Below are 26,472 nucleotides of genomic sequence, written 5' to 3' on the forward strand. Positions count from 1 at the left end.
CAAGGTTAACAAGAACTCAGGTCACCTGGGTACTTAGGCACTGAGGCCTAAGGGGAATTTGGCAGCTCACTAAAGAAATTTTAAAACCCACATAAATTATGTATGCCTATTGGACCAGTGTTTTTATTTTCAAAAATTTATCTTAAGGTAATAATAAAATAAGAGCTTACACACTTAAACACCTTGCAGTGCTGTGGATAATTGCTAAGAGTTGGAGAGAATGCAGCCAGGCAAGAATAAATAAAACGTGGCATATCAACACAATAGAAGTGATGTGATCTAAATATGACATAAAACATATATAGTACTTAAATATATATTAAAAGAAAAAAGGATCATATGAACACTATGACCCTTTTTAAAAGCATATATACACATAAAGAAAAGTCTGCATGTGTGACCCCCCCCAAAAAAAATTAATAGTGGTTATCTCTCAGTGGTAGAATTACATTCATTATCATTTCCTCCTTTTTTGTTATTCATGTGTTATAATGTCTTACGATGAGCATATATTGCTTATATAATAGGGAAAACCAATAAAACTGTACGTGCGTGTGTGTGTTTTGCTTGTTTGTTCATTTGTGTCAAGGTGTGAGCAAACCTTAAGTTAAAAAGGGAAAAACAGAGAGACATCAGTGTCTACAGCACAGGGACGTTTACCACATGTATAATTGAGCACTCACTTTGAAATCTGCTCAAGAACGACACAAACATTGCTGTAAGGGGGAAATCCACAAATGCACCTTTCCCTCAGAAAGCAAATTATATGTGACATTTATCCCACAAACATGATTGAAAAATTCCTCTGAGCAGGGCATGGTGCTATGGGCGGAGTACAGAAATGAAAACAACATCCCTGACCTCAAGGAGCACACAGTCTATGGAGGGAGAGCTTCAGGGATATCAGTAATGGATAACAAGCATGCAGGCTGTGGGGGTTGGGAGAATAGTCACCTCACATGGGAGGGATTTGGGGAAGGCTTTCCAGAGATGATGCTTAAAGGGACTCTCGAATGAATGACTAATGGGAATTGCTTGGGTGTAGAAGACATTCCAGGACATGCTTTTCCCTTCTAGAAATGTTATCTAGAATAGTTTTCAATCTCCAGAATAGAGACTGAAAGGTGATTCTAACCTGATCTGCAGATCCCTCTTATGGAAATAGGACTCTTAGTCTCCCCAGGCTCCCATCAACAACCTTTCTAAAACAAATGAACAATACAGGGGCAATGAAGATCCTATCATATTTGCTCATTTGCAAACCATTTTGGTCAAATGGGAATGAGAGGAGTGCAGTGAGTGGTTAGACAATTGGATTTTTTTAAGTCATCTCCATGCTCAACATGGGGCTCAACACGATCTCTGGGTTGTGAGTTTAAGGGCCACATGCTCCACAGACTGAGCCAGCCAGGTGCCCCTAGACAATTGGAATTTTAAAAGCCTGCTCCAAAGGCCAACCAAAAAAAATTATGGGGAGGGAGGGTGGGTGCCTTGGTGGTTCAGTCAGTGAAGGGTTCCACTCTGATTTTGGCTTAGGCCATGATCTCAGGGTTGTAAGATTGAGCACCGAGGTGGGTGTGGAGTCTGCTTAAGATTCTCTCTCTCCCTCTGCCCCTCCCCCACTCTCCCTCTCTTTTAAAAAAAAAAAATTATGGGATCCTAACTTTCACAGGGAATTGGCTTAGAGAAAAGAAGTAGAGACAGAAATAAACACAGGTAGGGGAGGCCCCAAGGAATCAGGAATATGACTGATTGTGTTTAAAACTACCATTTAGCCCAAGCTTATCTTGATGCTCTGCTGTGAGGAAAACTTTGCTAACATGATCTCTCTTCATCCTCAAAACGACTCTGAGAAGCAAGATATAATTATCCTCATTGTACTCATGGTGACGTGGGGGACATGATGAGCTGAGAAGAAGAGGTGTCATGAGCCCTTATGAAAGGCAGAAGAGGCTGCTTGAGCAACGGGGTGTTCCAGCCCCAAGAGGACAGTGACCCTTGTATTTGCTTCACCATCAAAGGCAGAGTGCCATCCAGGCAAACTGGGCTCAGATCAGGGCTATTGTCTGCATGACTCTGAACAAGTTATGTAACCTCTCTGAGTCTGTTTCCTCTCCTACAAAACAGGAGAAATAAATCTTCATAAGTCCAAAGGTGAAAATGTACGTAAACTTATGTATGTAAATGCTTACCCCAGCACCTGGCACATAGAAAGGGCTCAACAAATGTTGGCTGCTAGTGTTATTTTCTTTTTCTCCTATCTTATTGAAGGCTTTCAAACCTAGGACAGTAGAAGACTCCTACTTTGAAAGAGCTAGTGGCCTGATACTAACTTCAAGGTATCCTTCTTTTCTACTGGAGAGTCAAAAAGACACCCTCACTGGCAGGTTAAAATGGGTCTGTGGTAAGCATTTCCCTTGTACCTTTATCACTTATGAACAGCTCAGTCATTCACATTTAATTTTCCCCAAATGATATGAAAACCAACCTGACATTGCCTGTCCATTCCCTCTACCCCCAAACACATACTCTTGGCTATGGATGTCTCGCATCCTTGGGCTACCCCTCCCTGGCTCCCTGGAGCATATCAGAACTCTGAGTTTACATTGCATGAAAAGGTTGTCTACCATTTTTCACTCCCAGAAAGAATGTTATAAGGGAAGCCATTGATTCTAAAACTAGAAATTGGAAACTGGAAATGTTGGGTTGAGTCTTCAAGCTTACTGAAGACCTTCATATTTGGGCCAGTTTTCTGAATCCTATCTGTTGTGGGATTTGTCAGGACGTGACATTATATTGGAATCAGTGGTCACCAGTGCATTTAGCGTAAATGTCCATATAACACCTGGACCCCCAGAGGGGACCATAGAGTGGGTCTACCTCACTTCACTATAGGTTTTTCCTAATTTCAGTTGGATACAGGGGTTCTTCCAAGAAAGCCAGTGAGAGAGAGTGATGTAACATAACTTGGTAGAGTAGTAAGGGTGGGGATATGAAACAGTCAATATGTGCCCCTTGCTGTCGGTCCCTAGGGTCAGATTTTTTTTTTTTTTTAAGATTTTATTTATTTATTTGACAGAGAGAGAGACAGCCAGCGAAAGAGGGAATACAAGCAGGGGGAGTGGGAGAGGAAGAAGCAGGCTCACAGCAGAGGAGCCCGATGTGGGGCTCGATCCCATAACGCCGGGATCACGCCCTGAGCCGAAGGCAGACGCTTAACCGCTGTGCCACCCAGGCGCCCCCTTACGGTCAGATTTGCTTCAATCAATAACATGTATAAGTAGGTACACTCTACAGGGATGCAGTAGAAGTCTTCTCCAACAGCACAAAGGAAAGAGACCTCTGGGGAAAGTGTGGGGTAAATTTCAAGCGCTTGAGTTCCACTCTTAAACCCTAGCCTGGCACTGTAGGTAGACATTATCTCCTTTGAGTAGGGACCTCGGCTTGCTTTTCATGACACCACCCATTCTAGATCATTTCTAGTTAGCTTTAGCAAAATAACAGGATTCACTTCATAGGAGAGGAGGAAGGCAATTGGGGACTGACTTACCCCTCTCTTTGTACTAAAAAGCAAAACAAAACAAACAAACAAACAAAACCCAAGGGAGCCTAGAGATGTTAAGAAACTTGCCCAACATCACCCAGTTAATCAGTGGTAAACCAGAACTAGAATTTCAGGGTTATCTGGTCCAACCCCCACCGAGGGCATGAATCTCTTCTTTAGATGCTCAGTCAATGGGTTTTATATTACATGGTCAGGGGCTGCCAAGAAATCTGGGATTTTGTTTCTTGATCATCAGGTCAAAGATTGTTGTAACTGGTGCACACTGAGCTTTCCAAATCTCTCTGGCTTGAATAAATATTAAAGTAAGCTGGCGATCCTGGAAGATCACAAAGCAAATTACATCGGTAGGGTGAAGCAAGGAGGAACAGGGTGATCTAGAAGCAAGATGAGTGGGTGGGAGGCTGAGTTACACTTGCCTTGGTTTCAACATGTGTGAATAAGACACAGTGTCAACTAGCAGCCTGCCTAACTCTGACTCATTCTTTAGACTTGGTTCTGCGTAGAGAGCAAAATGGAGTCTCTCATGTCAAGCAATGACGTAAGCAGTTCAGGGACTGCAGTTAGGAGATCTCGCTGGGACTGAGGTCAGCCAACACCCCAGAACTGATAAGGAGCAGAACCAGAGGAGGTCTGCCAAGACCCAAAACTGATGAAATTCCTTTACAAAGGGGAGGATTTGGGCAGCAAACTGTCAGACTCTTCCTACCTGACCCCTCTATGTCTGACCACTTAAAAAAAAGGCAACTGCCGCCAAAGGCTCTGCCCAATGGATCTCCGAACAGAACCGAGATCCTTCCCTGCTTGAACGTCAGAAGCAGTAGGTAGCAAGAGCTTGCCACACAAGACCGAGGCCTTATCTCAACTGCGCGTCCCCAGACGGACTTGGCATTTGGTTCGTTAACGTCCTTCACCCTTCTGTTACCTTGTGGGAAAGATGGGCCAGTGAGGGAAACTAACATGTTAAGGAGAACAGCTACCACAGTCTAAGACCTTAGGAAGCTCGTTCTTTGGAGATGAAACCAGCCCGTGGAGGAACTGATGCTACCAGTGGTGTGGGGAAACAAAGGCAGAAGGAAATGTAGATAAAATTAAATGTCCATGTAACCTGCAGCCCACTGCCAAATACTTGAGTCAGGCAGAGTATAGTTCCTCCAGGAAGCTCGCAACTGTCTTAACGTTAATGCCTTGCGTTAATGCCTTGCGAGAGGGAAAAACAACCTTAGTTTTGAGAATAGCAAGGCCTCCAACATCTTGGGAGTCTTATTTAGCATATGAAAATCTTTTTGGAACTTCCCTTGTCTTTACTTCCCCCAACCCCAAAGTATATAATCCGTTGCTCCTCAATCTGGGGGCAGCAGCAGCTCTTCCTGCCCATGGGTCCTGTTCCCATGCCTTAGTTAAACCACTTTTTTGCAACAAAGATGTCTCAAGTTGGCTCCGGACCCTAACAACACTGCTCCAAAGAAACACATCACATGGATCAGAGCCCTGGTTGTGGCTCAGAATCAGTTGTTTTGAACCAAAGGTCAAAAATACTTGCTTGGGGTACCTGGGTAGCTCAGTCACTTAAGGGTCACGGCTGGATTTTAGCTCAGGTCCTGATTTCAGGGTTGTGAGAATGAGCCCTTAAGGTTCTCTCTCTCCCTTTGCCCTTCCCCTCCTCTAAAAAAAATACTTGATTGCTGGTAGGAGAGGGCCTACAGTTTTCAAAGAACTTCTACCTTTAGTTTTCTCTGCTTTCCAAGAAACATGGGCCCAGATTTCCCCCAAGGATGCTGTTTACCCTTTTTGGGGTGAAAGGGCTGCCCTAAAGTTGCCAGGTTTTATGATACAATTTTTAATTCCAAAGTAATGAGGGAACCTTCAACTATGGAAGAGATCAGCAAATCCTTTCTTCCAAAAGCAAGTATAAAATTGGACAAAACTGCCAGAAACAACAGTTTAAGGTCTCTGGAAATGAACCAAAGGTAAACAACAAATTGAGAATCATTTATTCATGAAAAACTGCTAGCTTTTCAAATGATATCGGCAGGAATTTATCTCCTTGCCTGGGGCCGTTCTCCCTCCCCACCACCACCACCGGAGCTCAACAGGCAAGACCAGCAGAGCTGCCTGGAAAATTAGCATCTGTGCTGCGGGAGGGGGCAGGCTTCATTCATTCCAGGCGGAAGACAGAAGCACACCGCAGCATTATCAATAAAGGCGGCAAACTTAGTGATGTAGTTTTGGAATGTAGGTGAGGTTTGGTGGGAAGAAGTCCAGAGCCAACGACCAAGAAAAAATTCTTGAAATGTCTTTGGTGCAAAATGGTGGGGTTTTATTAAAGCGCAGGGACAGGACCTGTGGGCAGAAAGAGCTGCTGCACCGGGGTCGTGAGGGGTGGCTGATTATATACTTGGGAGTTGGGGGAGCTAAGGATTTTCCTATGTTAAAAGACTCACAGGATACCGGGAGGCCTTGCCATTGTTAAGGTGGCTTTCCCCTCTAGTAAGGCATTAACATTAAGACAGCTGGGAGCTTCCTGGAGGAGTGTCACACGTATCCCACCCTGGAGTGGGGGTGGGGGGTTGCAGGGGGTTGTCAGCTTGTGCTCTGTCATCAGATTGCCTTCTGCTCCTTCAACAGTAGGACAGGAGCAGGGGAAAGCTCATAGTTCTTCTAGCCTCAGTTTATGGCCCTCCCTGGTTGGGGCAGGCAGCAGACCAGCCAGAAATTTAGATGTGAGGTCCTGGAAATAAGAGAGCCATCAAAAGGCAGAATAAGCTCTCCATACACAGGCAGCTGCCGGGAGCACTCCTCCCCTGCTCGTGGGAGCCCAGCTGAAAGCTGAAGCCCGGACTAATTTGAGAACGAATTGAACTCTGAATGCCCTGACAGGCTGTGACAGTGAAAAATGTCTCCAGACATTTCCAGATATCCTTTAGCAGGAATGGAGGAGGAATACTGCCCACAGTTGAGAAACACTGCTCTAATTATTGAGGAAATAACATTTTTTTAAGTCTTTAAAAATTAAGAGTGGAATTAAAATGGTATACCAGAAACTTTCTAACATAAGAGATGGCATTAAATGAGGAACAGAGGAAAAATGACAAAAGACCTAAAGAAAATAAATAGCAAAATGACAGATTTGAATTCAATGACATTAAGGGACACCTGGGTGGCTCAGTCGGTAAGGACCCGACTCACGATCTCAGGGTCACGGGATTGAGCCCTGCGTTGGGCTCAGCACAGAGTCTGCTTAACATTCGCTCCCTCTCCTTCTGCCCCTGCACCCCCAACTCGCGCACGTGAGCTTGCTCTCTCTCAAAAATACCCCCAATGACATTAATAATTACATTACTATAAATGAACTAAACTTTCCAATCAAAGGTAGAAATTGTGGGACTGCATACAAAAACAAGACGCAACCACACATTCTGTAAGAGACGTTTTATTTGTTTGTTTGTTTGTTTTTAAGTAAGCTCTACACCCAGTGCGGGGCTTAAGCTCACCCCCCATCAGGAGTCGCCTGCTCTACCCACTGAGCCAGCCGGGTGCCCCTATAAGAGACATATTTTAGATCCCAAAACACAAAGAGACTGATGGTAAAAAGATCAAAAAAGATATGCCATACAAATAGTAATTATAAGAGGACTTAAATAACTATATTAATTGACTTTTAGAATACAAATACCACTAGAGACAAATAGAGACATTTTACAATGTCATTACTTATTTAGAAGGTATAAAATTTATAACATATACGCACCTAACAACTGACCCCCAAAATAACAGGAAGCTAAATGAACAGAACTGAAAGGAAAAATAGACCGCTCGAGAATTATAGCTGGAGACTTAAGTGTTCCTATCTTGAGTATTGATAAAACAGAAAATTAGTAAGATAAGGAGGCTTGAACATTATCAGCCAATTTGGCCTAACTGATAGCTATGGAACAGTTTACTCAACAAACAGGATAACTTTCTTTTTAAAAAAAAAATTTATCGGTCAGAGAGAGAGAGAGCACAAGCAGGGGCTCGGAGCGGCAGGCAGACGGAGAAACAGGCTCCCCACTGAGCAAGGAGTCTGATGCGGGGCTCTATCCCAGGACCCTGGGATCATGACCTGAGCTGAAGGCAGACACTTAACCGACTGAGCCACACCACCCAGGGATCCCCAGAATACCTTCCTTTTCAAGCACACATGAAACACTCTCTAGAATAAACGATATCCTAGGCCATAAAATAAATCTCAGGAAAATTTTAAAGACTGAAGTCAGAAACGACCATTCTACAATGAGAGGAATTAAATTGGAATTCAACAAGAAAAAATTTGAAAGCCCCCCAAATGTTTAGAAATTAAATAAGACACATCTGAATAATCCTTAGGTCAAAGGAAAAAGTCACATGGGAAATTAGAAAAGATTTTGAGTTGGATGAAATGAAAACAAAATTTATAGGATGCCACTAAAGCTGTGCTTAGAGGGAGTTTTATAGCTTTTCATGTGCTCAGTATCATGAATCATCAGGGAAATGCAAACTAAAACCATAAAAGGATACCACTGCTGCATAGTGGTATGGCTATAATCTAAAAGACTGACAACGCTACAGGTCGGTGAGGGTATGGAGACAACAGAACTCTCATAGAGTGCTGGTGGGAATGTATAATGATATAACATCTCTGGAAAACAGTTTGGCAGTTTCTTAAAAAGTTAAACATACCATATGATACAGCAGCTCCACTCCTAGGTATCTACTCAAGAGAAATGAAAGCAGGTGTTCACATGAAGGCTATTTGAGTTTCACAATAGCATTATGTATATTAGTTCCAAATGGGAGGCAATCCAAACGTCCATCACTGGTGAAGGGATAAAATGTGGTATATCCATAGTATAGAATACAATTCAACAATAAAAAAGAATGAACTCTCGAGTTATGCAGCAACATGGATAAGCCCAGAAACATTATTCTTAGTAAAAAAAAAAGCCAGACACAAAAGACTACATGTCGTATGATTGTATTTATATAGAATTTCTAGAAAAGGTAAATCTATAGAGAGAAACCAAATCAGTGGCAATGGGAACTGACTTCACGCACAAGAGAACATTTTGGATGGAGAAAATTTTTTCATTATTCGATTGTGTGATGGTTACACAAATTGTATAAATTTAGTAAAAAAAATATTGAACTGTACACTTACATAAAATTCAACAAGTGAACTCTGTAAATTATACCTCAACCAAAACTATTTAAAACAAAGGTAAATATCTCTATCCTGCAAAGGAAACAACCCAAAGCCCAAAGCTGATCGATTCTGAGAAATGTCTCCAAACTCTTCTCAATTCTCTGCTGTTAAGAGAGGCCTGGGTACCTAAGAAAAGGAGAATTCCTGGAGTCTTCCTAGAGATATCCCAATCATTTGACCCATAGATTCAGAAGTGTAATTATTAAACCTGTCACACACCAAAGACTATAAAGGAAGAAGAGGTTGCTGACGATGACTTGCTCGGAGTGGCAGAGACGGCCAGCTTTCCCACAATACACATTCTCCCCTTTGTCCACAATAATTGGAATTTTAGCTGAATGCATGGCTACTCAGAATGAGAACCACAGTTTCAGCCCGCCTTGCAGCTGGGTCTGACAGTGTGACTACGTTCTGGCCCGTGTATGCGGGCACAAGCAAGATGTGCAAAACATCGGTGCTATGCCCTTGCAGGATAAAGCCCGGTCCTTCTTTTCCCCATGCTAGCTGGCTAGAGCCATCTTGGACTATAGGAGAGCAGAGCAGGAAGACTGAAAAAAACCTGAGCCCCTGACAAATCAATAGAGAGGAGATACTGTACCACTCCTGGTTTTTCCACAAGGGAAGAAAGAAATACCTGTCTCGTGTAATCCACTGTTAATTTGGGTGTCTGTGACATGCAGCTGAAACTAGATCCTACAGTAAGAATAGGACCTGTTATACACAATCCAGAGCAAATTTCTTTAAACAGGACATGGGATATATAAAAGAATTTTATAAAATTATGAAGTGCTATACAAAGATTACTTATTATCAAATAGTTTTTACTTATATGAAGCGTGTTCCTATACCTATGGTTACCTAGCACAGGGTATGACTGAGTAGAATTGGCTGCTGTCTTGGATCCATATCATTGTTCTTTTCTGTCAAAGTAGATCATGAAGAACGAATTTAATAATTTAGTAGTGTCTCTCTCTTATTTAGTGGGCTGCTGTCATCTCCTCATGGGACCAGTACTTGGAATAAGAGGACATCTAGATTAAGAAAATTATGTCATACCTCTGTCCTCACACACTCCTTCACCCACTGGGTGGCTTCAGGGATGCTCTCTGTCTTGGTGACATCCAGGACTCCAGCCTGTCTGACGTCTGGTCTCTCAGCTGCCGGACTTTCTTCCCTGTCAGACATGCAGCCAGCACCCTCAAGCCTCGCAGGTCCAGCTGCCTGGCCAGCAGATGCCCGAAGCCCGAGTCACACATCACAATTAAGTCATCGTTGTCTTGAAGGCGGCCAACACATACCTGCCTGTCCTGGGACTGGTACAGGGGGTGCCGGGGGAGGGTGCTCCTCATTCTTCGGTAGAAGGAGAAATTCAGACTTCTCCTTTCCTGGCAAACCTAGAAGAGTTGGCATTTCTGTCCTTATTTTGAAGTTCTCTTGCAATTACACAAGACAGTGGATTACACAAGATTTCTTTCTTTTTTTTTTTTAGGATTTTATTTATTTATTTGATAGAGACAGCCAGCGAGAGAGGGAGCACAAGCAGGGGGAGTTGGAGAGGAAGAAGCAGGCTCCCAGCGGAGGAGCCTGATGTGGGGCTCGATCCCAGGACTCTGGGATTACGCCCTGAGCCGAAGGCAGACGCTTAAAGATTGCGCCACCTAGGCACCCCTACACAAGATTTCTAAGGAGAGTCTCAATTCTGCCTTTGAGGTTGTTTACTTCCAGTTCATTTTCACATCCTGGTTGAAACTTGTCCCTGACTATTAAAAAAAACACTAACAATTTTTAAAACCCTTCAACCTCCTGCTCCTCTGCCTGACGTTCCCAAAGGGGCATGCTGTTTATTGTTCCAAGTTTGGCATTAAAATTCTCTGTATCCATTCGTTCTGGTCCAGATGCAGTATTCACATTTTTGTTGCTCAGGAATGTCTAAAATGGGGATGCCTGGGTGGCGCAGTCGTTAAGCGTCTGCCTTCAGCTCAGGACGTGATCCCAGCGTTCTGGGATCGAGTCCCACATTGGGCTCCTCCGCTGGGAGCCTGCTTCTTCCTCTCCCACTCCCCCTGCTTGTGTTCCCTCTCTCGCTGGCTGTGTCTCTATCACATAAATAAATAAAATCTTAAAAAAAAAAAAAAAAGAATGTTTCAAATGGCCTTGGCCAGGCAATAGTTCAGTGATTAGCCAGCCCCATGATACTCTAGATTGCGCTCTCTCCTCCCACCTCCCCCAACGTCTAGGTTGAGGTTCATTGGACATCAGAGAGTTTGCCAAGCCTCAGGGGAAAGGTAGGCATGTCCCACAGAAGAGGAGGCCTATGGATGACAGGGGCTCCCCTGCCTTCACGAGGAAAGAGCTGAAAGAGAGGCCCAAGCAAGGCTGATTAGGAGCGGTTTCCGAAGGTTCATGGGAACAGAGGCAAGCCACACAGCAGCTGGCTAGAAAACCCTGCTGCAGATGTGTGTACAGAGATGTTCCCTGGGACAAAACAAGCAACGACACATTCAAAGATAGGATTTTAGAACTAGAAGGACCTGCTCTGCCAGTTGCTTATAGAGTATGTAATTATTCTCTCTGAGCCTCTAGTTTCCTCCACATTAAAACTGGAATTATACTTATGAAGGTTCTGGTGAAGATTAAAGTGCTTAGAACAGTGCCTGGCAGGTAGGAAGCTCTGTGTAAGCGTGGGCTCTTGTGTGGGGGCTGGAATCCTGACTGCCACTTACTAGCTACGTAATCTTGTGCAAATGACTTAACGTCTTTGAACCTTAGTTCCCTCCTCTATAAAATAGGGTAACCTCACAGGGTTTGTTATAGAGATTAAATTAAAATTAAAACACTCAGTGCTTGGGACTGAGTAATGCCTGATGAATGCTAATTATTTCTATTTCTATTATTTCACTGGTACATTTCTTTCATCGTCTCTATTCCTGCTCCTCCTGTATCCCTCCAACCAGGTTCATTCCAACTAATTCCCCAATGGCAGCAAAAGTGATCTTCTTTAAAAATAAGTAGCCTCAAGGGGAACCCTCTTACGCTGTTGGTGGGAATGCAAACTGATGCAATCACTGTGGAAAACAGTATGGAGTTTCCTCACAAAGTTAAAAATAGAGCTACCTCACAACCCAGCAATTGCACTACTAGATATTTATCCAAATGATACAAAAATAGTGATTCAAAGGGGCAGATGCACCCCAATGTTTATAGTAACCATGTCCACAGTAGCCAAAATAAGGAAAGAGCCTAGATGGCCATTGACAGATGAATGGATAAAGAAGATGTGATATATATACACAACAAAATATTACTCAGCCACCAAAAAGAATGAAATCTTGCCATTTGCAGTGGCTCAGTCAGTTAAGCGTCTGCCTTCAGCTCAGGTCATGATCCCAGGGTCCTGGGATCGAGCCCAAAGTAAGGCTTCCTGCTCAGAAGGAAGTCCCTCTGTCCCACCTCCTGCTTGTGCTCTCACACGCCTCCCCCAAATAAATAAATAAAATCATAAAAAAAAAAGAATCTTGCCATTTGCAACGATGTGGATAGAACTAGAGGGCATTTTGCCAAGTGAAGAAGTCAGAGAAGGGGCGCCTGCATGGCTCAGTTGGCTGAGGATCTGCCTTCAGCTCAGGTCGTGATTCTGGAGCCCCAGGATTGAGCCCCGCGTTGGGCTCCCTGCTCAGTGGAGAGCCTCCTTCTCCCTCTCTGACCCTCCCCTCCATTCTCTGTCCTCTCTCAAATAGTAATTAAAAAAAATAAGTCAGAGAAAGACAAATACCATATGATTTCACTCACATGTGGAATTTAAGAAACAAAACAAATGAACACAGGGGAAGGAAAGGAAAAATAAAATAAGATAAAAACAGAGGGAGGCAAACGATAAGAGACCCTTAACTATAGGAAATAAAATTGAGGGGAGGGGAGGTGGGTGAGGAATGTGATAACTGGGTGATGGGAATTTTTTTTAAAGATTTTATTTATTTATTTATTTGAGAGGGAGGATGAGGGAGAGAGAGAGAAAACATGAGTGGGAGAGGAGCAGAGGGAGAGGAAGAAGCAGACTCCCCCCTGAGCAGGAAGCCATCCTGGGACTCCAGGAACATGACCTGAGCTGAAGGCAGACACTTAACCAACTGAGCCACCCAGGCACCCCGGTGATGGCCATTATTAAGGAGGGCACCTGATGTAATGAACACTGGGTGTTATATGCAACTGATGAATCACTAAATTCTGCCCCGAAACTAATACGTTAACTAAATTGAATGTAAATAAAAAGTTTTAAAAAAGAAATGAAAAAAAAATAAGTAGCCTCAAAACAAATCTATAGAGACACCAAGCACATCAGTGGTTGTCTGGAACCTTGGCAGAAACCAATGTTATTGAAAGGAAGGAAAATTAACTGCAAGGAGGCCAGGGAGCTTTTTGGGGTGAGAGAAATGTCCTATATCTTGACTGATGGTGGTTGCACAGGTATATTTATAAGTCAAACTCATCAAACTTTACAGTTAAAAGGATGCATTTTGTTTAATATAAATTTTACCTCAATAACATTGGTTTTTAAAAAAGTAAATAATCTCCCTGGTCATCTATTACATTACTAAATTTTCTCCACTTAATGGCATTTATCAGTATATAGAATTATTTCATTCATTCTTTTATTTGTCTATTGCCCAACATCTCCACCCCATCAGAATATAAACTGCTTGGAGGCAAGGACTCAGTCTTGTCTACCACTCTAACTCCAGCATCTAGAACTACACCTGGCACATAGTAGGAGCACAATAAATTCTTTTTTGACAGAGTAACTGATTAAAATCCTTCAATGGTTCTGCCTCCAAATTATATACTGATTTCATCCATTCTCATCATCCCCACTACCACCACTTTAACCTACAGTACCATTATTTCTTGCTTGGATTATGTAATGGTCCCCTTGCTTCCACCATTGCTCCTTCATTTCAATCTCCACAGAGCCCCTTTTCAAAATTTAAATCAGATCATATTACTTCCCTGCTTGAAATCAAAACAAAACAAAACAAAAACGTGTGGAGATAATTTGATTAAGAGGCAGAATAAGTGAATAAGAAAAGGCAACTTAAAACTTCAGGAAAATACAAAAGCTATACAAGAAAAAGTTATAATCCTAATATAAAAGAAACTAAACTGTAATATTGGAGCAGATTTGAATCTCAGTCCACAAATTTAAAAAAAGCAAACAAACACCTTAACTGTTAATGATGGGTGGGGGGGATAGCTCTTAGAGCAAAAAATCAAGTCTTCTATCTGCATAGGTTACCTCTTAAATGTCTGCCATCCCAGTCTACACGTCTTTATACCTGGTGAATCTCTACTGCCTTCCTGCTATTGTGGGATGCAGGTGTCTTACATGAAGTCACCCAGGGTCTCATCTGCCTAAACACACAATGTAGCTGTCACTCTTTTGAGTCTTGCCACTTCCTCAATGTGCTCCCCTTCCGCCTCTGGAAGAGCCAAACCTCATTCTCTTCTCTAACCAGCCAGAGTGATTCTCCTTGTCTTGGGGAAAAGGGCCTGCTTCTCTGAGAAACTGTGTACACCCCACAAGTCACATTTCCTTTTGTTTCTTTCCCCAATTCTGGTAATTTCTCTAAAAATATTAAGGTTGGAGGAAGAAACTAAAGCTGGAGAAAGTGAAGGAAATGTATTTGTTCGAGTAGCTCACCCCAAGTAAAGAAGTACCAAATTATTTCCCTACTTGAGTAGGGAAAGGAGAAATAGGAAAACAGGGAGCAATGAACATGTGGAAATTAGTATCTCAAAGTATTACCTAGTTATGGTCTACCCCTAGTAAATCTTTGTGTTTTCAGGAAAGAAAATTTGTTTTTGACCTAGATTCAACCCCCCCTTTTTTTTTTTTTAAAGATTTTACTTATTTATTTGGGATAGAGAGAGAGTGAATGAGAGAGCAGGAGCAGGGGAGCAGAGGGAGAGGGACAAGCAGGCTCCCTGCTAAGTAGGGAGCCTGACACGGGGCTTGATCCCAGGACCCTGGGATCCGGACCCTAGTCGAAGGCAGACACTTAACTGACTGAGCCGCCCAGGTGCCCCTAGATTCAACCCTTTTAATAGCAGAGTCTAAGTTTTGAATTTTCCTGGGCAGTAGGCATTGTGACCAACTCCCCAACATGTCCCAATTAATCTAAGCCATTCATGGAAACTTACCCTCTTGTCCATGATTGGTTCATGGATGGATAAAACTAAGCCGGTTTGGGGCAATGAGATTCAAGGAGAGTCTCAGCGAGGGCTCTGGGAAACTGTAAAGTTTGATGAGTTTGACTTATCTTTAATGCCTTCCTTAATCTTTAATGCCATGGAAAGACAGACTCTTTCTTCTCCAGTAAGTTGTGAATGGAAAAGCACAGAGTTCCCAGTGCCACTGGCAGTCATACCACGACAATAAAGATAAGTGGGATAACGGCAAAACTGGGTGGCAGAGCAAAGTAGAAAGAACCCTCATCCTCCAAGCTATCATTCAGCCCGCGTCCTGTCCTCTTTCTTTATCGTTAAAGCTCATGTGAGTTGGCTTTTCTATCACTTGCTATTCAATGCATCCTACCTGATACACAATTTGGTGTCAGGAATAAAAGTGCTGCAAACAACAGACTGAGTGGGTTGTACAGCAGCCCTCCCACCCCCAAAAGATATGTCCACATCCTAATTCCTGGAACCTGTGACTGTTACCTTATGTGGAAAAGGGGCCCTCGCAGAGGTAATTAAGTGCTCATTTTGCTATTTTCAAGTTCAGTTGGATGTTGAAGAGACACAAATAAAGACATTTTAATTTAAAAAATTCACATTTGACCTTTATTACATAACCATTCCTCAAGATCAAAAAAGTCTTTTCAAAAGAACTTCACATGACTTAGATGTTTTAAGGTGTTTTTTTTAAATTTAGTGTCATGGCTTATTTGACAATGTTATTAATGTCAAAAATGTATTCTTTATAACTATAACTCTGGGAATCTGAGCATGTGAGTTGTGTCTTGGCCATCACACTGGGAAGCCTTGGGCAGGTCACTTCCTCCTCGGAGCATTCAGTACTGCTGTCGAGCTATCAGTGGTTCCCAACACCCACAGACATAGGAATCATCACCTTGCTGCAAACACAGATTTCTGGGCCCCATCCCAAGCTCCTGAATGCAACAATTTAACATCGAGGCCAGGAATCTGCATTTTTAATTAACCAGGCAATTACGATGTATAGTTTGGGAACTACTGGATTAGATGGCCTCTGGGTTCCTCATAACTCTAAAAATGTGATTTTCTGATTTCTGTTTCTTCTATCACTGTTTGTTCTATCTCTGCTACTAGTAAACAGAACCCCAAAATAAACAATAAAAAAACCCAAGACCATGCTTTAATCATCTTTACATCCTTTCAGCACTTACATAGTTGTGTGTTGCAGGTACTCAATAAAAATTTGAAAAATTAATCAATGGCGATTAAATAAATGAATGTTATTTTATGTGGATCCCAATCACCTAGGAACAGAGAGATTTATATAGAAAGAAAATATCATAAACTTTTACCTGATATAGTCTTGCACTCCCTGTCTGCCCTACTACATACTTCAAATAATGGGTTGTGGAAATGAAGTTAATACATATTTAGAGACCCAGTAGGAAAGCGGTTGAGATGCTTCTGTGGGCTCCATTATCCTGCAGTATTTCCCAGTGGTGGTGATAACTAAGAGAGGCTCATGACTCAGCAGGAGCTCAGTTTACTCCCCTTGACATTTCCAGGTCCAGAAAATGCCATTTCCTGTATGAATGACAGTTGTTCTTGGGGCCATGCTGTAGGTCTTTGCACCTGCAAAGGCCACCTCAGGTTTCTGTGGGGCTCCAGTGAGTGGGAAGAGGCACTTGTCTTCTGCTAGAAGTTATCCATAAATTCTCCAGCAGTCAGTGCCAGCCAAGCAAAGTGTCCCCCAGAATGTCTGATACCACCTTTTGTGACCCTACAGTCTCTTCTCCCACCCCCCTCCCTCCTCCACACTCCACTGACCACCCTCGGACTTCCCTAGCTCAGACACTGTCTGCTGGTTTTGGAAGGTACCGGCTCAGGATGAAATCTGTCACAGGGGTGGGCAACTTAGCCAATGGGAGGTAGAGGAGTTTGGCATCCAGGCCAGGGTTATAGCGGATTCGGGGGCTCCGGGAAACAATGGCATGCTCCATGCTGTTGGTGACCTCGCTGATCCTTGGCTCTGCCAACTGCATCACGTTTTTTAACTTGTCAGTATCTGTTGGAGGGTACAAGAGAGGAAGAAAGTCAACGGCTTTGTTACTCTTCATAAAAGATGGTTTCTTCTGAATTCTATCCAAGTTCCCTTTCCATCAGATCCCTGATCCAACATTTCAGGAAGATCTACCACCCGCTCCAGGTTGTCCCTTAGGCAAACACCCTGTAAATAATCTCATTTCTCTTCCCGAATTCAAAAACTGTGTGTTGAATTAGCAATTAGAAGTGTGCCCAGTTCTGCCACTTATTAGTTGTGTGAGCTTAAAGTTCTATCATCTGTAACATGAGGATAATAATACCTGCTGTCGAGAATAATAAAGGTGAATAATAGCAGGGTAGACAGTGGGGGAGAACAGAATAGAAAAGTGTACATAAGTGCATGGGAAAAAGTTGGAAGAAAGTAAGTAAAAATACTGTCTGGCTGGTGGGAGTCCTAGTCATGGAGGCTCTTTTTCTCTCCTATATAGGTCCTAGAGTTCCCAAATTTTCTACAAAGCATGCAAGAAAAAAAATGTTATTAAAAAAATAGTAACGGGGCGCCTGGGTGGCTCAGTCGGTTAAACGTCTACCTTCAGCTCAGGTCATGATCCAGGGGTCCTGGGGTGGGGCTCCCTGCTCAGCGGGTGTCTGGCTCTCTGTCTGCTCCTCGGCCCTGTTGCGCACCTTTGTCCCAGGACTCTGGCAGGTCACTGGGACTCCTACTGCAATGAGAGCCCGAAGAACTCCGGAGGAAATGGTGCCTGAGAGTCAGACTTCCCAGTAAGGGATTAAAACTTGAAAACCAGAGGAACAATAGCTGGCCCAACTTCAGGGATGGTCTAGGAAAACAGGGAATTCACCTTCTCTGGGCAAGACACTGGTGAAGGGTTGATGAGGGGAGGACAGTGTTGTTTAAGTACCCTTTACCCCCAGCACCAGTGAACCCCATCTCTGTTTCCTAGAGAGAAGAACGACTGCAGTGAAGCAGCTGTGCTCTGAAGGACTTCCCTGCGCTTTCACCTCTGCCTGCAGAATGCTGTGTGCCAGGTTCCAGGAGTGGGCAGCATCTCCCCTAACACTCCTCTCCCCACAAAGCCTATCGTTCTGCCACTCTGAGCAGTTGCCCCCTTGGTCTCTGTTCTCAAATCCCAGCCCTGCCACTAGTTGTGTGGCCTTGGGTCCTTAACTCCTCTGAGCCTCCATCCCATTATCTCTGAAATGAAAATGAGTTGGTGATACCCAAGATCTCGCTGTTCCTCTCCGAGACCCCCTCTTCCTCCCAGAGAACTCACAGTTGCAGAAGTACTCCTCCCCATAGCTGTCCCGGGTCTCCTGAGGCAGCCGCTCCCACAGCCTTCGCATGCGGGACACCATGCCCTCCTTGCCCAGGATGGATGTTCGATAGTTCCCCGGCTCAATGATGCTGACTTTCACCCCAAAGTAGTGGAGCTCACGCCTGGGAAAGAAGAGTTGGACTCAGTCTGGGGCCCCAAGATGACAAACGATCATCAGGGAGAGTCACTTCTGACCCCTCTACAGGGGCTTATCTCCCCAGGAACCTAGAGGTGCTCCCCGACCCCTGTACTAGGGTGGCATGGCTTTCATGCAAATAAGGGCCTTAGCCCTTTCCCAAGCAATTTGAGTTAGGCCAACCCAGCAGGAAAGAAGTCAACAGAGAATCTAGACCAAAACCCTGCCAGGTTCTTCCCACTCAGCCCCACACTCAACAACCACATGGCAAAGGGAGTGAGGTGTTCTGGGCAAGGCCTGAATCCTCCTCTGAGGGTCTCCCATGGGCATGTCTGCCCCCAGACCTCTCTGTCTGCTTGAGACACTCTCCCTCCTACTCCCATAGGCCCAAACATGGCTTCGCTCACTTTGGGACAGCTCAAGGGAAAGCAGGAAGACAGCTTTTTCTATCACCAACCCCCTCTTCTCCTCATCCCTTCTCCTGGTCCTTAGGGAAGGCTCCCTGAGGACTAGCTCTCTTCCTGCTGCTGTGTTAGCTCCTGGCCTCCAGAACTCCCCTCCCCACATGCTGTCCTCCCTAGCCCGCCCTTCCTGAGGTGAAACCCACAGGACTCCCACCGAGAGTGGTTTGGCAACAGGGCCCATTCACCTGATGCTGTCAGAGAAGGCCTCGACACCAAACTTGGAGACGCAGTAGCCGCCACCAATGACAGCCACACGACCACCAGAGCTGGACATGTTGACGACCCTGCCCCGAGCTTTTTTGACCAGGGGCAGCATATGGAGGGTCACTTCGATCAGTCCCACCAGGTTCACATTGATCACCTTCACGAAGTCCTCCTTTGTCAGCCATTCATTGGGTCCACTGGGCAGGCCTACACCAGCGTTGTTCACCAGGGCCCAGAGACCTGGGGGGTGTGATGGAGGGATAGAGAACCACGCAGAAATCATTAGCATCTCTGGAAAAGCACTGGAGTCCACCACCTACCAGCCCAGGGTTGCAAAGTCACAAGATGGCCCAGCTGGTGGCGTGTGGCGGGGAGCTGTGACAGCCCAGAGGAAGATATGCTTTTACTAATCAGTTTCCCTGGAGGGGCACTTTTTCTGACTCACTAAGTCTGTCACTGTGCTAGCTGGCGCCCTGTACCAGCTACAATCCAGGTCTTAGCTAATAGCACCTGAGCCGTTAGCTCTGGGGAAAGAGATCCATTTTACTTCCAATGAATTAATGGTTGAAGTCCTTCACTTCTCATGCTTCCCCCTCTCTATTCACCTAAGTGTAAGAAACCAACGCCATTTTGCACATTACCAAACTCAGTTCGTTCATTCACACCTTCATCCATTCACACCTTCATCCATTCATTCATCCATCCATTTTCTATTCTCTGTCAGTTACAGAGGAAGGTGCTAGAGACATAATATGAACAAGACAGGTCTTATCCCTCAAGGAGCTCACAAACCAGAGAGGACATTAATAATACCCATAAGTAAGTATGTAACACATTTAAGTAAAACAATCATGAAAAAAATGTAATAAGGGCTCTCTTTCAGGTATTTGATTTGAGTTGGTATAAATGGAGAGAAATAACGCTAAGTATCGTCATTCAGCTCTGCAGGGGCCCACGCTGAAGAGCCTCAAGTTCTAGTCCTGGTTCGACCTCCAGCCTTGGACAGTCACTGCCTCTCTCTGGGCCTTAGGTCCTTCATTGCCTGGGCAGAACAGTTGTTTCCAGCCTGCGGTTTGCAATCCCAAGACCTTTCCAGGCTGAACCCCAGAATGTGCTCAGGGAGGGAGATGCAGGGGAGGCTTGACTTTCATTTGTTTTACATGTTGAGCGTCCAAGTGAAATTCCACTTGGAGGAGGATGTTTGATGCTAAAAACATGTTGGAAAGTCTCTAAATGATGCCTAAGGACACCTTCCAGCTCTTTCATTCAAAGATTTCATAAACCCCACTGTCCTGGCTCCTTCCCTTCCCTCCCCTCATCTCACCAGCCCACCTTGACCCCTGCAGCCTCAAGATACTCCTCCCAACACAATTCCACTCTCTTCTGACGGCAGGTCTAGATATAAACACCACTCGTGGTCCACCCCTCCTCCTAGGCCTGGGGTCCACATACAAGCCATGCTCCCACCATGTCTTCCTGCCTTCCTCCAACTAGAGAGACCTCAGGGGACCAGCTGGCTGGCAGGACTGAAACCTTCCCAGCCAGAGGAGACTCTTTGTCTTACAGAGGAGGAAATCAGGCTCCTGAGACCCAAAGACTATAAAACCCAAGTGGTCTCTCTCTGTGGAGAAGGAACACACACTCGCCATGACCCGTCATCATCCTAGCAAACAGCTCTGCCTGCTGGAAACCAGGACTACCTTCATTTTTTTCCTGCAAAGAGGAACTAGAGAACCATCAGAGTGGTGTGAATAGATTAAAGGCTCTGCCAACCTGTCATGTCCAGAGACTTTCTGGGGCAACAAGAGAGCATGTCAGAAACCCTGCCCCCCCCCACTTCCGCAGTGCTTCTTAGACCAAGGATGTTGCCCAATGGGGTAGGCAGAATAATGGCCCCCCCAAAGATGGCCCCATGCTAATCCCTAGAACCTGTGAACACGGTGGGTTACATGGGAAAAAGGAATTAAGATAGCAGATGGAATTCAAATTGTTAATCAGCTGACCTTAAAATGGGAAGATCATCCTGGACTAGCCTCATGAGCCCAATACAACCATAGGGGTTTTTTAAGTGGAAGAGGAGGCAGAAGACAGAACTAGAGAGAGAGCAGTGTGAAAAGGACTTGACCCTACCTTATTGGTCTTGAAGATGGAGGAACAGGGTCATGAGCTAAGAAATGCAGGAAACCTTTAGAAACTGGGAGAGGCAATGAAGGGGGTTGTCCCCTAGAGGCTCCAGAAGCAGCACAGCTCTGTTGACACCTTGATTTTAGCTCAGTGAGACCCATTTTGGACTTCTGACCTCCGGAAGTATAAGATAATAAATTTGTGTTGTTTTATTTTTTTTAATATTTTATTCATTTGTTTGAGAGAGAGAGAGAGAGAGAGAGCAAGCATGAGTGGTGGGAGGGAGAGGCAGAGGGAGAAGTAGCAGGGAGCCTGAGGTGGGGGGAGAGGGGCTCAATTCCAGGACCCCGGGATCATGACCTGAGCTGAAGGCAGTTGCTTAACTGACTGAGACACCCAGGTGCCCCTAAATTTGTGTTGTTTTGAGCCACTAAGTTCCTGTTTTAATTTATGACAGCAGGAACAGGAACCTAATATACCAAGTGACTCACGAACACAAGTGGCTCAAGGCTGAATGTAGGGCACTGGGCAAGGCAACCTATTGAGCCTGACTCTCACTGAATTATTCATCAATTATTTCATTCAACAAAAATTTACTGAGCACCTTACTAGATGCCAGACACTGTCTGGGTACTAAGGATACGTAAGGAAAAGAGATAAAAAGCCCCTCCCCCTCCCATCCCTGGCCCTGCCCCAGAAGCTTTATTCTAGCAGGGGAAAACAGACAATAAATAAGAAAAATAAGTAAAACATATTGTATATTGGATCGTGGCAAATGCTAAGGAGAAAAATAAAGCAGGGAGTTACTGTTTGGCCCCTCCTGGGCCCCAAGGCTCTCTGGCCCCCACCTGTTGCAAGGCCCCCAGACTAGTCCCCTTAGGAGTCAGACCTGCCCTCAGGCTGCTGCTCCACCACAGAGCCATCCCGTTCCTCCTGTTCCTGTGCCCATGCCCTGAGTGCAGGAAGCTTCGTGGGCAGCCCAGCCCAGCCAGCCCACAGTCTCTTTTCCCAAAAGGAGTGGTTACTCTGATGTCCACACTTAACCTAGTCAAGCCAATATCCACCATGATGTGAGGAAGAGGACAGATCTCTCTCTCCCCTGCCTTCTAGCTTGACACAGTCAAAGAGAATAAACATCCCCACTCGGGGAGTCCAACCTCATGTTCCCTTTCCCCTCCCCCAGCCCGATCCCAATAAGAAATGTGCTCACATTTCTCTAGGAGCTGATGCTTAGGACTACCCAAGTCCCAGAGAGGCAACTCCATCTTTAGAGGTTTGGACATACAGAACACATCTTCCTTCTCCGGCAGCCTATGGAAGCCTCTCCCCCACCCCTCTGAGTCTCTGGCAGAGAAAATTTCCTTGGGAAATCACCGCTTCATGTGAACAGACCAAATCACACAACGGTTTGCAACCCCACTGGTCCAGAGCCCCAGCTCCGTTCTCTACATCATATCTCCCACTGCATCTGAACAACGGTGTCCCTGATCACTGTCAGATGCCAGGGGGAGAAAGAGAGAAGGGGACACTGAGAAAGCCAAAGAATGCAATTTGCCCTACCTTGATCGCCCACTTGGTCCCTCACCCACTGGGCCGCTGCCTGTATGCTTTCAGTCTTGGTGACATCCAATAGGGTGGTCTGCAGCCGGTGAGAGGTAGCCTGCCGAAGCTTCTGGGCCCCCTCCTCAGTGAAGCAAGCAGCCAGCACCCGCATGCCCCGATCAACCAGTTGCCTGGCCAGCAGGTTCCCGAAGCCCGAGTCACAGCCGGTGATGAAGACATACTTGTCTGAGAGGTCGCGGACCAGGTTACAGTTCTTGAACCAGCGATACATAAATGAGAGATCTGTGATAGCCGCCATAGAGCAGGGGGCAGGTGATGGCCAAGAAGACTGGGCTCAGGAGACAGTGGGAGAGGCCGGTCCTCTGAGCCCCAGATGGCAGTCTGCTGGAACCCACTGAGAAGAGCTCTCCTCCCTCCCACTGCTGGCAACAGACAGGGCTCCTGGGTGAGCCACTTTATAATTTCTATAGGTGGATACATCAACACACCAATTAGCCTGGATGCAAGAAATTCAAGTCCAACCTGAAGCTTTGTGACCTCAGACAGTCCTGGTGGCTGCCTCTCGCTCTCCCTAAGCCCTGATGGGCGAAGCCGGGAAAGACCTGGCTGGTGATGCTGATGCTAAGACATGGTTCCTCTTGAGTGGTCTGAGCAGGGCGGTGAGAAAGGAGGACTCAGCCCAGACAGCCTCCCTGGAAATCCCCACCTCTGACCTGGGGACAGATATCATTTGTCATGAGTGCAGACATGTCAATAAACGAATTTTTCTTTCAGGGGAAAAAATGAAGGCAAAATTCATTCATGTAAAATAAACAAAATTGGTTTTGTGCTCCTCCCACAAACCCCAAAAGAAATGCGTTTCATGTTCCTGGCTCTTTGGAATTCTCTGCCCTTGGGTGCATCTCCATTATGAGAGATGAAGAAAAACAAAGGGTCTCCCCCAGGTGGATGTGCCTCCAATGTCCTGAGGCCAGAGGCAGCAGGGCCCTCCTGCAGGGGGGCTGTTTCTGAAAACAGAAAGAGGGGCTCCAGGCCTGGGTCCTCGGAAGATGACACCAACGAGGAACCCCACTGCACTCCAGGCAGGCCCAGTTCTCCTCATCCAGTGACCAGGCAAATGCACAAAGTTAAGAACAGAAGACACATCAGCTCCCCCGGGGCAGGGCCCCCAGTGGGCATTTGCTTCCACCGCTATGACTAGGCACACACTAGGTGATCTGGTGAGCTGAGAAGCCTGGAGAGGGTGTGTAACAGTGGAAGGAGGGGATTATGAAGTCAACTGACACAGTGGCTAATTGGATGTCCAGAGGTAGGGGGAAACCAGGAGCCCAGGGGATTCTAACATATGGGGCTGATAACAGGTAGAACCACAAGTGGCAAGAGAAGTCAGAGGCGAGGATGCTTGGAGCATAGGGGAGGAAGGCAGGAGAAGAGAGAGTTATGATGTGAACACCATTGAGCTGAAGTCCAGCCAGATGATGAGGACAGGCTCTGAGTTCCCTGGGCAGCTGCAGGAAGGGCCTGGGGCCAAATCTTGGCTCTGAGAAGGGATGACATATGGGAAAAGCAGAAGACTAGAGTCAGCGACTTGGAAAATTCTCAGGGTCAGGATGTGGAGGGGAGGGAGATTCCAGGAAATGGGGCAAAGAATTCACAAAAGTTAGGGGGGAAGCTAGTAAAGAAAAAGAAGTAAGGAGATGAGCCAGGGGAGCCACACCTAGGACCCTAAGATGCAGGGACAGAAAGATGTCAGGGTTTATGGCGGCTCTTGAAGTAAACGTCTAGAGACACCATTCCCCAAGATGAGCCTGGCCACCAGCTCATCCCAAGGAACTGGGGGCCAGCCACCCACACCTTCCCTGTCCACAGGTTCTGACAGAAATAGAGTCATTAAAGTCCTAATGTGAAGGGACAAGGATGCATCTCTATGCTCCACTATCTACCAAGGTTGGTAAGCTTCAGAACCAAATAAAGCAGGTGCTGCCTCAGGAAAGACCAGAAAACTTAGCTGCTCTATAAGAAGGGTGGTGGGAGTGAGAGGTCAGATCATGGGCACACCCCTGGCGTGCAGATCTAAACCCAGCGTGGGACAGAGGTGGGAAGTGGTGGAGGCAAAACTTACCTACGGCACACCCAGCCCAAGGCAAAACACCTACACTCAATCTGGGAGGTATGTCCTAACTCTGCCTCCTGGGTAAGTGAACAGGGAAATCTTGGCTAGGGGAAGTCAGACAATGTCCCTCAAGGGCTGAGCAGTCCCAGGAGTATCTCAGTCCTTGAGAAGATAGGTTGACATCCAGGGTTTGTCTCTGGATTTAGAAAAGGATGACTTGCAACTACCCCAACCCAGGACCAGGCCTAACTCACCATTTCATGGACCTCTCCACTGCCTGATGGTCAAGGCAGTGCTCCCCTGTGTTCAAACTCCCAAAAGCTACAAAAAGCAGGTCATGCAGTGGGGAATGGGAACCAGAGAAAAGGGCTCTCTTTTCCTAGGGCTAGAAATGCCCCACTGTCAGGTGACAAGTGTCCCTGCTGAGTAGGCACCTGAGGCTGACAGGTCAGGCTGGTGTTTTAACTCCATTCACATCACTGTTCACTAGCATCTTCAGCAGAGACGGGCCTTCAGTTCTTCCACGCCATTTCCAGCACCTACTACATGGCTGAGAATGAATGACATAACAACATCTGACCTCGCTTTCTGTTTTCACCAAGGACACCGAGCTCATTCTACAGTATCAGATCCCCCTGAAGGCTCCATAGCCTCAGTTTGAAACTGAGGGAAGAAAACTAAGACACCTGATGAGGCAGCTCCCAGCTCCAGTTTGTCCTTAGCCCAGGAATCTACATCACTCTCTGCGAATGCTTTCTCTCTTCAGCCCGTATTCAGAACATCATCAGAATAGTGGAGACATAGAGAGTCATGGTCTCAGGAAGTGCTGGATAATTAAAGGAATTCCTGCCTGGCACACAGTAGGTGCTCAACAGAGGTTAGCAGGAGACAAAAGACTGGGGTCTAGAAGTGACTCCCACTCTCCTCCACTGGAGGATGTGGGAAGGGGGATCCGGGCTGGGGAAGATGGGGATGGCTGCAGTTGGGGGCATAACTCTAAAGGAGGGGACAGAGGGGTGCAGAGAGGATGCTGTGGAGGGGAGAGGCTTGATGTCCCTGGGAAAGGGACTGGGGCCTGCCAGTGCTTCACCTACTCCTTGTCTGTCCACCCTTGGGTTCCCCGTGATCCCATGCTACTTGATAAATACTGGAAACATTAGCCCCTCACTTCTGTGGAAGGAAGGGGGGTAACCTAACTCCCCTCTTAAAATCCCTCCCAGGTTATCCCACTGCTCCTTTGATCTCCAGGAAGGCACCGAACTCCTCCTCTCAGGGACTCACACCCCACCTCTCCCCAAGGCCACGGTTCCAATCACGGGACCTGGGTAAACTTTCGAACTTTTATTTTGAGGCAAAAATAATCAATGGGCATCAAGGTTTCAAGACAACCCATTGACTGGTTTCTTTTCTTTTTTAAAAAAAGATTTTATTTATTTACTTGGGAGAGAGAGCACACAAGCAGAGGGAGTGGCAGACAGAGGGAGAAGGAGAAGCA

The 26,472-nt window shown here is 45.7% G+C and overlaps 1 protein-coding gene across 1 annotated transcript; it reads right to left on the reverse strand.

Moving 5' to 3' along the window:
* Positions 1-15,626: 15,626 nt before the first annotated feature.
* Positions 15,627-23,425, reverse strand: SDR9C7 (short chain dehydrogenase/reductase family 9C member 7). The gene is made up of 4 exons (XM_002915998.4): positions 22,862-23,425; positions 19,159-19,417; positions 18,332-18,495; positions 15,627-17,061 (listed from the first exon to the last, which is right to left on the reverse strand). The coding sequence occupies exons 1-4, from the start codon at positions 23,160-23,162 to the stop codon at positions 16,844-16,846; spliced, it is 942 nt and encodes a 313-aa protein (XP_002916044.1). The 5' UTR covers positions 23,163-23,425; the 3' UTR covers positions 15,627-16,843.
* Between the last annotated feature and the right edge of the window lie 3,047 nt (positions 23,426-26,472).

This window comes from Ailuropoda melanoleuca, chromosome 15 (assembly GCF_002007445.2).
Source record: "Ailuropoda melanoleuca isolate Jingjing chromosome 15, ASM200744v2, whole genome shotgun sequence".
Classification (NCBI taxonomy): domain Eukaryota; kingdom Metazoa; phylum Chordata; class Mammalia; order Carnivora; family Ursidae; genus Ailuropoda; species Ailuropoda melanoleuca.

Bases quoted from the DNA above. Each gene is read 5' to 3' on its own strand.
- SDR9C7 (XM_002915998.4), bottom strand. From the start codon at position 23,162: ATGGCGGCTATCACAGATCTCTCATTTATGTATCGCTGGTTCAAGAAC. The intron at 18,496-19,158 runs GTGAATGGGCCC...CTTCTTTCCCAG, and splicing joins GCCTTCTCTGACAGCATCAG to GCGTGAGCTCCACTACTTTG. The intron at 17,062-18,331 runs GTGAGTTCTCTG...ACCCTCCAACAG, and splicing joins GGAGGAGTACTTCTGCAACT to ATACTGACAAGTTAAAAAAC.